This window comes from Sinohyriopsis cumingii, chromosome 2, assembly GCF_028554795.1.
Source record: "Sinohyriopsis cumingii isolate HCF-2022 chromosome 2, ASM2855479v2, whole genome shotgun sequence".
Classification (NCBI taxonomy): domain Eukaryota; kingdom Metazoa; phylum Mollusca; class Bivalvia; order Unionida; family Unionidae; genus Sinohyriopsis; species Sinohyriopsis cumingii.
Genome location: NC_142962.1, coordinates 144530400 through 144544863, shown reverse-complemented (window position 1 = coordinate 144544863; position 14464 = coordinate 144530400). Strand labels below are relative to the sequence as shown.

The 14464-nt window shown below is 37.7% G+C and overlaps 2 protein-coding genes across 3 annotated transcripts in view; one reads left to right on the top strand and one right to left on the bottom strand.

Moving 5' to 3' along the window:
* The window catches only part of LOC149806009 (phosphoinositide 3-kinase adapter protein 1-like), a 40648-nt gene that overhangs the window by 25945 nt on the left and 239 nt on the right, over window positions 1-14464 (top strand). For both annotated transcript variants that reach the window (XM_089950850.1, XM_089950849.1), the window contains exons 8-13: window positions 528-701; window positions 1725-1798; window positions 2173-2313; window positions 3693-3747; window positions 4759-4811; window positions 5974-6045. In XM_089950850.1, the coding sequence (XP_089806976.1) occupies window positions 528-701; window positions 1725-1798; window positions 2173-2313; window positions 3693-3747; window positions 4759-4811; window positions 5974-6045 (569 nt within the window). The remainder of the gene's footprint in view (window positions 1-527; window positions 702-1724; window positions 1799-2172; window positions 2314-3692; window positions 3748-4758; window positions 4812-5973; window positions 6046-14464) is intronic.
* On the bottom strand, window positions 7905-14455 carry LOC149806010 (uncharacterized). The gene is made up of 2 exons (XM_089950848.1): window positions 13478-14455; window positions 7905-12890 (listed from the first exon to the last, which is right to left on the bottom strand). Exon 2 carries the CDS (start codon window positions 11386-11388, stop codon window positions 7960-7962), a length of 3429 nt encoding a protein of 1142 aa, XP_089806974.1. The 5' UTR covers window positions 11389-12890; window positions 13478-14455; the 3' UTR covers window positions 7905-7959.

The window sequence follows — 14464 nt, the reverse complement described above, 5'->3', positions numbered from 1 at the left end:
TTCGTTTTGGGCTTTATTTTCACGGCTAAAAATGTATTTACTAATCAAAATTAACTAAATGTTTTAAACATTTTTGTAAGTCTTAATTCTATTACCAGGGTCAATAATAACAATACATAGCCTTGAAAATCATTAGCCTACATTCTTCTTGGTGGAATCATCTTCCGGTCAATCATAGTTATCAATAATCATAATAAATTGACTCTAAATATGATAGGTCTATATGATTCAATATGATTTACATCCTCTTTTAATTGTAATTAGGAATGTCGTCAGGAGCATCACATTATATAAGACTTGAAATGGAGCTGTTGCACAAATTTAACCTTTGATCCAATGTTTTGTTTATGGTAGACATTTTGAGAGGCTCCCTCTTTTGTCATAAATGATATGACAAGCTGATTCAAAACAAGGAGTAGATTCCAGTATCTTCTAAAAGTGCATCAAAATATTTATTTTAAAGATTATGACTTACTAAGTATGTCGTATCGAGACTCATTTTTGTCTGTCTTTATCATATGAACTAGATACGAGAGAAGGTAAGGGAGAGCAGAATGACGAAAGTGAGAAGGATAAGTTAGAAGATTCGACAGAGATCATGCATAGACTTGAAGACGAGCAAGAGACATGCATGACATTCCAGACCGATCATGTAGCCGCGGAGGAAATTTTATATGTTGCCAATCCAACATCAAAGGAGGGTAAGATAAGTTACATGCGAAGAAAAATTCAAATTGCACACGTCATACGCATAATACATTTGATCATGGTATGCTTCCCGCATACACTAGAACTTCAAAGTGTTGAATATCTCCGAGCTATAGGTTTTACAGTTGAACTGTTTGTAATTTCGAACTTCCAGAGGTTGAAGTGAAGAAAATTATTTTACTAGTGTTGAGAGGGTCATTTGAAAAATGTGGAGTATCTGATCGACTGAGTGTTGAACAGAACTTGTATGTTTTGCAATCATATAAAACTATTTTGTTGCACACAAATTTATCAGCATTCTATCAGTCTGAATTTTCATCCTTTGGAGAAAACACTTACAATTTAGAGATAATCATATTGTTGTGTGACATATAAACGTTTTTTACATTACGTTTCTAACCGTGACATCTTCTTTCTTGAAAAATAAAATGTAAAACCCAGGATGATGTTATTTTATGGAAAAAAAACCACCCACTTAATCAGTTAGTTTCAATCCATAACAGAATTTCTATCTATCAAAATGTAGAAGGAGGAGTAACTTTTAATGTCATTTAATCAGATCACAAATGAGTTATGAATGTTGCAAAAGGGAAATGCCATTTTGATGTATTAAATATAACCATCTTGGACTTGACTCTTCTTTTCAATTCATGTCATATTGATGTCCAGTTACAGCCACATAACAGTACGAGTATCTCTATATCTGCCAAATGAAAAGAGTCGAGTAATATGAAAAAAGGAAGCGTAATTTCGCGGATGCGTCAGCTCCTTGCATTCTTAACTTCTTAACACATCATGCCAACATATTGTTATGAAAGTGTTCATGTAATTATATTATTATATTATGTGATTTTATGGTATACTTGAGTAAGCAAAGGTTGTCAAACTATCATAATTTCGTATAACAGTTGTAATATTCAAAAAGTACATGCACGCAGATATAGATGTGTATGCGTATATATGTATGTACGTATATACTTATTTTCATAAAAAATATTTCTCCTAATTTTGCATAGAGTTGCAGAAGTCTACAATAACAGAAGAAAGGATAGCAGCTGAAATCGAATCTTACCAGCAATTTGATATCAGGGTAAAAAATACAGTTTTGTTAAATTGTATTAGTGCAGACTACGGAGCACATTATACCAGTACACCTGTTACAGCGGAAATAATTGGCATTATTATTATTATTATTATTATTATTATTATTCGTATATAACGAATTTAAATTAAGAAAAATTAGTGTGCAGTGTAGAAGATATAAACGTATTTTTAACTATTGGGTACGAATTCTAAAATTGCCGGAAGACAGATATCCTAAACAATGCTACGATTTACAGTTAAATGCGGAGAAAATTGTGCATTATCGATCTGAAATTATTTGTATATAAATAATTCTCTAGCTTGTATACTTTCATATCGAAGTAAATATTCACTGTATTCTTAAATTGATATTTATTGCAGGAAAGTCCCAAGCCAGAAGAGAAGAAAAAAGGATTTTTCTCGAAACTGCTGTGGAGAAAATATAAACCTAAGCAAAGGAATCGTACTGTTTCAGATGGTATCTTAGACTCTGTGCGAAAATTTCAAAGAAAGAATGCAGACGTAAGCAAACTGTTTTCAGGATAGTCACGTCATCATACATATTTCATAAATTGACTGAAGTCAAAGTGAACCCATATTGAATATTACATTTCTTTAGTTTTGCTACACTTTTATTTTAAATGAAACAAGAGAGCCGGAACTTCATTCAGGAACCTTAAAGACTAATTACATCTATATCTAACTAAAGCTTTTAGAACGAAAAGTTATTTCGTTTGGCTGGCCAAATAAGTCGAACACCCTATAAGAACACTAAAGTCGTATCCTTAATTCACTATGGTAGCTACGTGTCTCTCTAGGTAACCTAATAGTTTACAGTATTTTCTCTTGGATGCGTGTTATACAGTTACCGCTAAAGTGACGGTTTTTCTAGACTAGCCGTCCAATCAGAGGTACTGTTAATTCTTTCGCAGTTTTTGTATGGTGAGCATATCAGATACTTTGTTACTATTTACACGGCTATTCATTCTGCTAATTGATCCTATGGTAGTGCTCAAGTGGCATATTATTACTGAAAACTCGTGCTTAAGTTGGAGTTTCGACTCAGTTCTTGAAACAGCGGTATGAAAATTTCGAGCTTCTGGAGGTTTCTAACGTAAATACGTTCATGCGGTATATGTGATGAAGACAAAATAACAGTCTGCTCGCTTCGTTTAGCAAAACATCACAGCCTTCAGTTTCAAATTCACACTTGAATGCACAAGACTAAGGAAGGTAGTTTATATATGTTCATCTGCAGTAGTGTATTTGTACATCGGAGGTAAGTGACTGGTTTACGTAAACACTTCTGAAGATTACACGAAACATCGACAAGCCAATGAGAGTGTAGCAAACTCTGATTTTTAATTTTGAATGAAATAAAGAAAATACGCGTTTTGTTTCTCCAAATGAACAAAGTAAAAAATATAAAATCTGAAGGAATTACGGGGAATTTCCCCACCAAGGGATCCAAGAAAGAGTACATTTAGCTGGTATATATATATATATATATATATATATATATATATATATATATATATATATATATAAAACGGTGATGAATGCAGTGAAGTGGTTTTCCTAAGCACTGTGCATCACTTGAAGTCTCAAAGCAGGTAATATAGTAAGTGAAAGTAATTTTACCTACCAGTACCTACCTACAATTTCTCTTGTCCCGATATAAATGGCAAGAAAGACAACTTGTTCTTTTGTAAAAAAAAAAATGTCTGCACTGCCCTATCACCGTAATGATACTTGTTTTGAAATCGGTATTCCTGTATTTTAAATTCGTAATCATTTAATTGTTGCAAACTGGTTTAAATGTATATTTCATCATAAAATGTTCTACGTAAGTACCAGGTATATTTAAACTGATCCTGGCATATTATATGATCTCTCATCAGGTACGCAGAATACAAACGCAGCGTGAAGTTCCCGTTGAAAGAGAAAGTGGCATCAGTAAGCATTTGCATCGATATTTTTAAGTTACTTTTTCAGTTTGACACACCGCACATATCTGACAGCATGCCGTAATTTGATGTATAAAACGTGTGTGAATTGAGTCATTTTAGATTCGAGCTGTATATTGTCGCTTAATCATCTATTATGTTCTTTGTTGTTATAATTTTTAAATTCACTTAAAATAACTGTTTTTCTGTACGAAATAGCATACAGTGATTATCAAACTCTAATACTTGTAGGTCAGTTAGTGCAGTGGCTAGGATGATCTCTGAAATCTCATGTACACGATAACTGATTGACATCGAAAATTAGCCTATAGCTTTGTGTCTGTGTTCATTAACAGAGGTACACGTGTGGTAATTTCTCAAGCCTCTATCAGGAAAAATTACATTTATAGGCACAAATAGAAAGGATACATCCATATAATAAAGCAAATCGTCCAATGACTCACATATTACGTAGCATTGTCAACATGTCTATGTTTGGATTTTGTGGTTTGTCCAAGTTTTCCACACAAAAAACTGTGCGTTAGGTTCAGGTTAATTTTCAAACTGAAGGTTAGGATAGGTAATTATAAATGTAACATTACGTTTCTTGTCATTTTACCCACTTTTTCATACTCTAGGTAATTGTGTTCCATCGTTCAACAAAGGAATATGATTTTTATTTGAGTATAATGCGTAGTATTATATATATATATATATATATATATATATATATATATATATATATATATATATATATATATATATATATATATATATATATATAATGAAAATGCACATTAAATGCTTTTAAAATTATAGTTTGCTTCCTCTTGACTCTATTCAGAACAATGCCTGACCATCACTTGATTCTAGCATATTCTGAACGTCTGTTGAAGATTTACAAAGCCAAAGTAAAAACAGTAAACGTATATCTGACTTGAACGCCGTGCTGTAAATAATTAATAAAGCGGTAGAATTTTAATTTATCTTAGGGTAACAAGATGCAAGTTCTTTATTTCAGGCAGGACCAGTATTTCTGATTCGTACACAGCTGGAAACGAACAAGAGAAAGCGGTGAGTCTTTCCATTCAAATTCAAAATCTGATATCACTAGATATGCATACTCCATTTCATGTAAGCTACATACAATGGATTCTCTTGTTTATTTCTTCCATATTTGTTTGTCTATTTTTAATTTTGTTTGCTTATAAAGTATCCATATACATAAACACGTAAGACTGAAAGTCGTAGAGAGACATTTTCTGAGATATATATATATATATATATATATATATATATATATATATATATATATATATATATATATATATATATATATATATATATATATATGTATATATATATACTTAAAAAGCGGTATACAAGAAATTTTCTCCTCATAGATTCGAGGTTCAGGATCGGCCCATGTAGGTATTTCAGAAATCTTGCCATTAGCTTTCCGTGGGTCGGTAGTTCTTACCGGTGTTTTTCCGGGTTCTTCCTCCACCAGTTATACTGGCCGCCATGTGCATCTATGTTACGCTGAGAACTGGCGTTAAACGCAAAGCAACAACAAAAACAACAAGAAGGTGATCAAGGCACAACTTGATTTGTTACCATTGGCCTTCTCAATTAATAAAATTACTTCCCATATTTAACCATTCACTTTCTTTAATGCAATACATTAAGTATATAAAGCAATGCCATTTAAAGAAGTAGAAACAAATCCGGCTTTGAAATCAATACTATTTTCTCATTAGCTCGTCTGACGTGAAACTTATGTCTAGCCTTACTTCCTACAGAACTGTGTACATAAGAATATCTAGCCTAATCCCGTTTAGAACAATATTTTTAAAAGGAGGGGTTACTTTGTTTCTCTTTTCTGTTTTCGAAACGATGTCTTCCAAATGCCATTTTCCTGCCCACTTTCATTGTCTCAAAATCTCGACGATATGTGATTACTCAGAACACTGGTGGTATATGATTCATATCTTTCAACGCGGATATATATATATATATATATATATATATATATATATATATATATATATATATATATATATATATATATATATATATATATAGATATATATACATATATATATATATATATATATATATATATATATATATATATATATATATATATATATATATAGAGAGAGAGAGAGAGAGAGAGAGAGAGAGAGAGAGAGAGAGAGAGAGAGATACTAAACGCCAAAAACTTTACATTCAGATGCATACAGTCCATGAAGATACAAAAGCCAAAGCCAAGAAGAAGTTACGTATTTTCTTTAGGAATGCAGAGGTTTGTAATCTGTTAGATAATCCTTCGATCTGAAATGGAGCAAGTTGTATTTGAAAGGATAACACATTGTTACACGGGGGGAGTGAATGTCCCTCCGTATTTGGTTTTCGTTATCTAGGGGTTGACCACCTTCGATGTTATTGCCCGGTTCGAGTAAATGGAAATATAAGTGGTGAAACTTATAGGTGGAATAGATAGAGATCTGAGCAGGTATATAGAACAGACCAACACGAGCCCCCGTACATGTAAACAAACAATTTAATCAATTACATACAAACACTGTGAAATTTCATTACATCAGGAATGTACTCTGCTTTTAGAAATTTAACTTTCACCGAAATACAAAGAAAACGCAAATAGATCTAAATAAGATAGTCGATCTGTTACTGATAGATTTAGTTCATCATAGGATCGAGTGAACAATCGAAGTCAACGTCTTGTACGATTTCATAACTTGCTCGTCCTCAGTCTGTTTTGCTTCCTCTGTCGCTGTTCAGACCCCTGGATCTCAGGATGATACTTTCTACCACCCGTCTCAGGACACTCAAAATACTTCATCAGAAATTAATACGTCGCAGGGTTGCGTCACAGGATTATATGTCTCACTGCACCTTTCTCTATGCGTCTCCGTATAGGTCTCAGAATAACATCACTCATTCGTTCATACGTCTCTGGAGCTATTTTCTCCCTTTTAAATAAATATAAATAGAGACAACCTAAATTTCCCGTTATTTATGAAACGGTTAATTCTTCATTATTCTCCCTTGTTATCAGATTTAACTATCAGTGCTAAACAGACGCTAAGGCTATCAATCGACTCCACATGTCCTATAATGACCCTAGTTAGTCAAATGGTTAATTCGTTACGCCTTGACCTTACACATTACCACATACACAGCGAATAAATAGGATACATCACGTCAATCAATTACTAGATCATTTCCGTCAATACACACTTATTCTTAATCATACGTGAAATCTTCTAAATTCGGCGAATTCACACGGATTCTTGAAATCATATTAACTAATGTAATGCATTAAATTCTTAGAACATAATTCTTATGCAAACAAGACGACAAATTCAAACAATTCGTCAAACTTATCTAAAGAAGATTAATGTACAACTTCCTATGCATAAACTCAACACAGTTATACTTCATAAAGCAAATTATTACACGAATGTAGAAAAAAAAAAAGATTCATGCAGATACAAATAAATAACTTCAGCAAAGCATTATATATGGCATCAACAAATTACATGGAATTGTCACACTACCTTTGCCGTCAACGTTTTTCCTCCCCCTAATCGGTAGATTAGTTCGTCGGTTCCTTTCGACAATCGTCCCCTTTTTGGACAACAGTTTTACGGAAATTTCTTGCAAATTTCCGGAGTCATAATCTTTGGGTCTCCTCTTGTAGGAAAAGCTTAGACTGATTAAAATTCGATGCGGGCGATATTAAAACCTATGAAATTTTGTGTTGGAACACGCCCTCTCATTTAACGTACCAATCAGAATCAAATATCTCTGCCGCCTTTTTTCCAGAGGCGCCAAAGTCAGGGTCAACTTGACCCTGGTAGTTTGAGTAACAGAGTTTCTGCATTCTCTCAATTGTGACAACTTTACCATGAAAATGAAGTTTTCCCCGTCCTAAATTGTCCGCCTGGCTGCTGTATAAACAAATGTTTAATTAGGAACAGAATTCTCCCTCTAAAGGACATTACCGTACACGGTAGTATGGCGATATGATACGCGCTTGTCTCCATAAATCTAATTAATGGTTGTCTGGTCTCAACTAATGTATTCTTGTTAGATCGACATAAAATTTGCCACTTCACATAGCCCCCCCCCCCCCCTTGAAGAGTAAAATCAGGGATTTTGCTCTCCAAATTTTTGGAGATCTAATCTTATTCAGTTACACGACCTCAGGTGAACCCTTCACCTCAGACGTCCCTAGTCTACTTAAGCAGTCAGCTCCTACATTCTCGCTGCCTTTAATGTATCGTACCTGGACTTGGTACTGCTGTAGAAATAATGACCATCTCATTAGTCGTCCATTTGTCAACTTTGCTTGAGCTAAATAAGCTAGTGGTTGGTGGTCAGTTTCCAAAATAAATTTTCGTCCATACAAGTAACGTTGAAATTTAGTTATCCCAAAGATAATTGCCAAGCATTCTTTGTCAGATACCGAATAATTACGTTCTGCAGTCGACAATTTCCTGCTACTGAAAGCAACTGGGAATAAGCTTCCGCCATGCTCTTGTAACAACACTGCCCCTAAACCTCTATCACACGCGTCAGTACGTAAGACAAAATCTCGGGTCACATCAGGCAATTTCACTACTGCGTCTGACGTCAGTCTGTCCTTTAACGTCTGAAATGCTCGTTCACATGCGTCTGTCCATACAACTTTCGTAGGAACTTTTTCTCGAGTTAAGTCAGTCATCATAACTCTCAGGTCTATCATAGCTTGAATTTCATTTCGGACAGTTTCTAAATTTGCATAGGGTAGCGGATATGGCTTTAACTTCACTGGTTTCTCATCCAGTAATTTCAGGGTGAACTCCTCCAACTCCGTCTTGCCAGGTCGTTCTGTCAAGACGCTTGAATAATCTTGGAGTAACGACTCCACTTCCTTACGTTGCTCTGACGTTAACGTCCCGTCAAGCACAACGTCGACGTAGGTTTCTTCCCTCGTCAAAGGACAACTAGGGAGTACTTCCGCCTCTCCTCCGTTGTCGCCGACTTCTTCTGTTACAACTGTAGCTACCACGAACTCTGTGGGTGTTTCTCTTTCACGGTAACGTTTCAGGAGATTTACGTGGTACAACTTCTCATTGTCTCCTACCCGGATACGGTAGTTCTGTCCACCTTTTCTCTCCGTTACCACGAATGGTCCCCTCCATGAGACTTGAAGTTTGTTGTGTTCTAACGGTAGCAACAACAACACCTTGTCACCCACCTCGAAGTGACGTTCCTTCGCCCTTTTGTTGTAATATTTGGCTTGACGTCCCCTTGCGTCACAGAGATTCTCCTGAGCCAATTTCGAAACCTCTTCCAGCTTGTTGCGGAGATCAACAACATATTGGTATGTTGTTCGCACTTCCTCCGATGCTTTCTCATCCGTCCATAATTGTTTTAACACAGCCATGGGTCCCCTGACTGTCCTTCCATATACTAATTCAAAAGGTGAAAAACCCAAACTTGCCTGTGGCACTTCTCGATACGCAAACAGTATCACTGGAAGGTATCGATCCCAATCCCTAGGTCGACCTTCACATAGCTTCTTCAGAGCCTGTTTCAATGTCCCATTGAAACGCTCCACCAAACCATTACACTGCGGGTGATACGGGGTAGTCGTCAGGTGTCTAATAGATAGTAATCTATTTACTTCTTCCATCACCTGGCTCACGAACTGCGTCCCCTGGTCAGTCAATATCTCCTCAGGGACATCAACTCTAGACCAAACTCCTAACAAGGCCTCAGCCACCGTGACTGAGTCAATGTTCTTCAAGGCCACTGCCTCTGGGTACCGAGTGGCGTAATCTACTATCGTTAATATATAACGATTACCGCTTTCTGCCGCCGGCTTTATCGGACCTACCAAGTCCATCGCCACCCTCGAGAAAGGTTCGTCAATCAGTGGGGTGGTTTCTAGTGGCACCGGGCGATGGGAGGTCTTGGGTGCCACCCGCTGACACTTGTCGCACGACAAACAATACCTCCGAACATCCCCATACACACCTGGCCAGTAGAACTCCCTCACCAACCTATCTCTGGTCTTCGCCACGCCCATGTGGCTTCCAAGTAGACCCTCATGTGCCAGCCTAAGCACTTCTGCTCGCTTCTCTCTGGGCACAACAACTTGCTTGAACGTATCGGTCCCTTTCTTGGCGTACCGATACAAAATACCGCGTTTCGTCGCGAACTTTACCTCGCCGTCTGGCATTCTCCGTATAGACCCATCTTTTGCGTACCTGCGTACGTTGTTGAGAGACAAATCTTCCTCTTGAAGTTTCCTCAACTCGCCAGGTAGCAAATTGTCTATGGGCGAAGTCGTGGGTCGTAGCAGCTTTGACCCTGACCTTCGCTTCATAGCCCTCGTCTCAACAGACCCGACGTATACAGGTGTACACGTCATAGGGTTAGGTTGCGGCAACACATACCTACACCCTAATATTACATCATGAGACAGTCCCGACAAACACGCTGCTTGAATTCGTCGCTCTACATACGGCGAATCAAGATCGATGCTAACGACCGGAAGCGAATCCTTCGTCCGGTTAGCAAACTGGACTTCAACCGTCTCGCCTGTATAATCCCCAGGCTTGACATACTTACTATCCACCAAGGCAGGATAACTGCAGCCAGTATCATACAGTACGGTTGCCCTCTCACCGTTAACCGTAGCTACTGCTGTATTAGTCAACTCCACTGTTTCTGGTCTCTTAACAGTATTCGGAGTTACCGAATTAATCGTTGTCGGACGATACTTCCTACAATCCTTAACGACATGGCCTGGTCTGTTGCAGCCGTAACACACCGGCTCACCTTTCCTCCCCGTGGCATCTTTCTCTACCCCCTGAGTCTTCCCCGACCCACGGAAATGTTCTCGGCTGAGATTTCCGGCCCCTGGCCTCCCACCATTCTGTCCATTCCGTCTTTGGGGTGCCACCTCAGTGGTCTTTCTATACTCGCCGATTCCAGGTCGGTCCCTGCCACCCCAGGTGGTTGGACGCGAGTGCGCGCTCTCATAGCGCTCGGCCATCACGCTTATGTCATCCAAGGTCGAGAACTCACGCTCCGCCAAAAATGCTATTAAATCCTTCCTGTACGTACTTAAGACGTGCTCTTTCAAAATTTCTTCGCGTATGCCTTCATACGTTAGCACGGTGCCAGACATTTTCATCCATTTATCAAAAATTACGCGTACTCGGCTATGGAATTGCGCGTGCGTTTCGGTAGCTTTTTTCGACGATTCTCTAAAGAGTTTCCGGAACGTTTCTGCCGACAGCTTATAGTGCCGTAGTAGCGCTTTCTTCAGAGCGTCGTAGTCGTCTATCTCCTCCGGTGTCATATTGTGGTAGACGTCTTTCGCGGCTCCCTGTAAGAATGCTGAAACATTGATAGCCCACTGGTCTCTGGGTAGCTGATGAACCAGTGCCAACTTTTCGAACTGTGTCAAAAAGTTGTCAACAATTTCGTCCTTGTCATTGAACATGGGCATGGTGATCTGTACTGGTCGTCTGTCTTCAGATCGTCTACTTGTGGACCCTGGACGTTCGTTCAGAACTTCACCCCTCCTGAACTCGGCTTCGATCCTCAGTCTCTCCATGGCTAACATATGTTCGCGTTCTTTAGATTTCTCCTCGGCCTGCAATCTGGCTAGTTCGAGCTCTCGTTCAGCTGCTTGTCTGTCTTTCTCTCGTTCCCTTTCCTCGGCCTGCAATCTGGCTAATTCGAGCTCTCGCTCACGCTCAGCTGCTTGTCTGTCTTTCTCTCGTTCACGCTCAGCTGCTTGTCTGTCCTTCTCTCGTTCCGCGGCTAATTGCTCCTTGTGTTCCCTAACACTTCGTTCGACAAATTCAGCTGAGTTCCGTCGTAACCTAATTCCTCTCTTCCTATTGACTTAAATTCCCTAACTAATTGTCTGTCTGTCGCCATCCTGGTCTACTTGTAAGGTGACACAAGAATTAAGTCTTTTACCTATAACTTAAGTTTTACTGCCCTATCTGAAAATAGCCCCGCACGTATTTATCGTATGCCTGACTCAGTTAAACCAGACGGTCCCTGTACCAATCAATCAATAAATAAACGGGCAGTACGCAGCTGGAATGCCTCCCCAAATTAGTGCAGCGCTTAACCACTAACAAGGCGTAATTTATTACTGCGGGATTTGCCTAAATATCTCTTCTCACAAGAGAATACAAAGGAAATTTTCCACTTTACCCCACAAATTTAGAATACGACTTGATAGCAAAGGTATGTGTCTCAATTCTTACAATATTCTCATCACAATATGAAAAGAAATGGCAAGAAATTAGCATGCACAATATATATATGTATAAACAAAATAGCAGACAATGACTCGATTCACTCTGATCCTTATTTCTTATCGTAATAATGGAATTATCACTATCTAGATACTGATTTTGTTCTATATTTGCTCAGACTCTTTTACTCGAATGCAAGTGTTCTGATATCCCGGACGAAAGCTCCCAAAATTGTTACACGGGGGGAGTGAATGTCCCTCCGTATTTGGTTTTCGTTATCTAGGGGTTGACCACCTTCGATGTTATTGCCCGGTTCGAGTAAATGGAAATATAAGTGGTGAAACTTATAGGTGGAATAGATAGAGATCTGAGCAGGTATATAGAACAGACCAACACGAGCCCCCGTACATGTAAACAAACAATTTAATCAATTACATACAAACACTGTGAAAATTCATTACATCAGGAATGTACTCTGCTTTTAGAAATTTAACTTTCACCGAAATACAAAGAAAACGCAAATAGATCTAAATAAGATAGTCGATCTGTTACTGATAGATTTAGTTCATCATAGGATCGAGTGAACAATCGAAGTCAACGTCTTGTACGATTTCATAACTTGCTCGTCCTCAGTCTGTTTTGCTTCCTCTGTCGCTGTTCAGACCCCTGGATCTCAGGATGATACTTTCTACCACCCGTCTCAGGACACTCAAAATACTTCATCAGAAATTAATACGTCGCAGGGTTGCGTCACAGGATTATATGTCTCACTGCACCTTTCTCTATGCGTCTCCGTATAGGTCTCAGAATAACATCACTCATTCGTTCATACGTCTCTGGAGCTATTTTCTCCCTTTTAAATAAATATAAATAGAGACAACCTAAATTTCCCGTTATTTATGAAACGGTTAATTCTTCATTATTCTCCCTTGTTATCAGATTTAACTATCAGTGCTAAACAGACGCTAAGGCTATCAATCGACTCCACATGTCCTATAATGACCCTAGTTAGTCAAATGGTTAATTCGTTACGCCTTGACCTTACACATTACCACATACACAGCGAATAAATAGGATACATCACGTCAATCAATTACTAGATCATTTCCGTCAATACACACTTATTCTTAATCATACGTGAAATCTTCTAAATTCGGCGAATTCACACGGATTCTTGAAATCATATTAACTAATGTAATGCATTAAATTCTTAGAACATAATTCTTATGCAAACAAGACGACAAATTCAAACAATTCGTCAAACTTATCTAAAGAAGATTAATGTACAACTTCCTATGCATAAACTCAACACAGTTATACTTCATAAAGCAAATTATTACACGAATGTAGAAAAAAAAAAGATTCATGCAGATACAAATAAATAACTTCAGCAAAGCATTATATATGGCATCAACAAATTACATGGAATTGTCACACTACCTTTGCCGTCAACGTTTTTCCTCCCCCTAATCGGTAGATTAGTTCGTCGGTTCCTTTCGACAATCGTCCCCTTTTTGGACAACAGTTTTACGGAAATTTCTTGCAAATTTCCGGAGTCATAATCTTTGGGTCTCCTCTTGTAGGAAAAGCTTAGACTGATTAAAATTCGATGCGGGCGATATTAAAACCTATGAAATTTTGTGTTGGAACACGCCCTCTCATTTAACGTACCAATCAGAATCAAATATCTCTGCCGCCTTTTTTCCAGAGGCGCCAAAGTCAGGGTCAACTTGACCCTGGTAGTTTGAGTAACAGAGTTTCTGCATTCTCTCAATTGTGACAACTTTACCATGAAAATGAAGTTTTCCCCGTCCTAAATTGTCCGCCTGGCTGCTGTATAAACAAATGTTTAATTAGGAACAGAATTCTCCCTCTAAAGGACATTACCGTACACGGTAGTATGGCGATATGATACGCGCTTGTCTCCATAAATCTAATTAATGGTTGTCTGGTCTCAACTAATGTATTCTTGTTAGATCGACATAAAATTTGCCACTTCACACACATAAACATTATGAATTTGCCTAACGTCTATGCATCTTATAAATTTAACTGTGTATTAATTGCATGGTAACTAGTCATGGAATAAATTCAAAGCTATGTGAAATGAGCAGCTGTGGCATTTTATGCTACTTTATTTTACAAAAGATCCACTAAACAAGTGCGCTTTGTAAAATTCTGCATTAGGAGACATTTGTGTATCTTTTTTAATAAAGTTACAGATTATGTATAGAGTGTGAGCCTACAGGCATGATCCACTTTGGTAACTCTTAGTAATACACTATTACCTTTGTGCATTTATTGCAAATGTACTAAATAAAAGTGTAATTTACAACAGAACAATATAATATGCAATTTAACTTTTGGAAGCTGTAAGAATTATGTGTGACGTCACGTATCATTTTCATCTTGTTTTCCTACTTTCTA

Coding starts and splice junctions, on each gene's coding strand:
- LOC149806010 (XM_089950848.1), bottom strand. CDS start 11,388: ATGTTAGCCATGGAGAGACTGAGGATCGAAGCCGAGTTCAGGAGGGGT.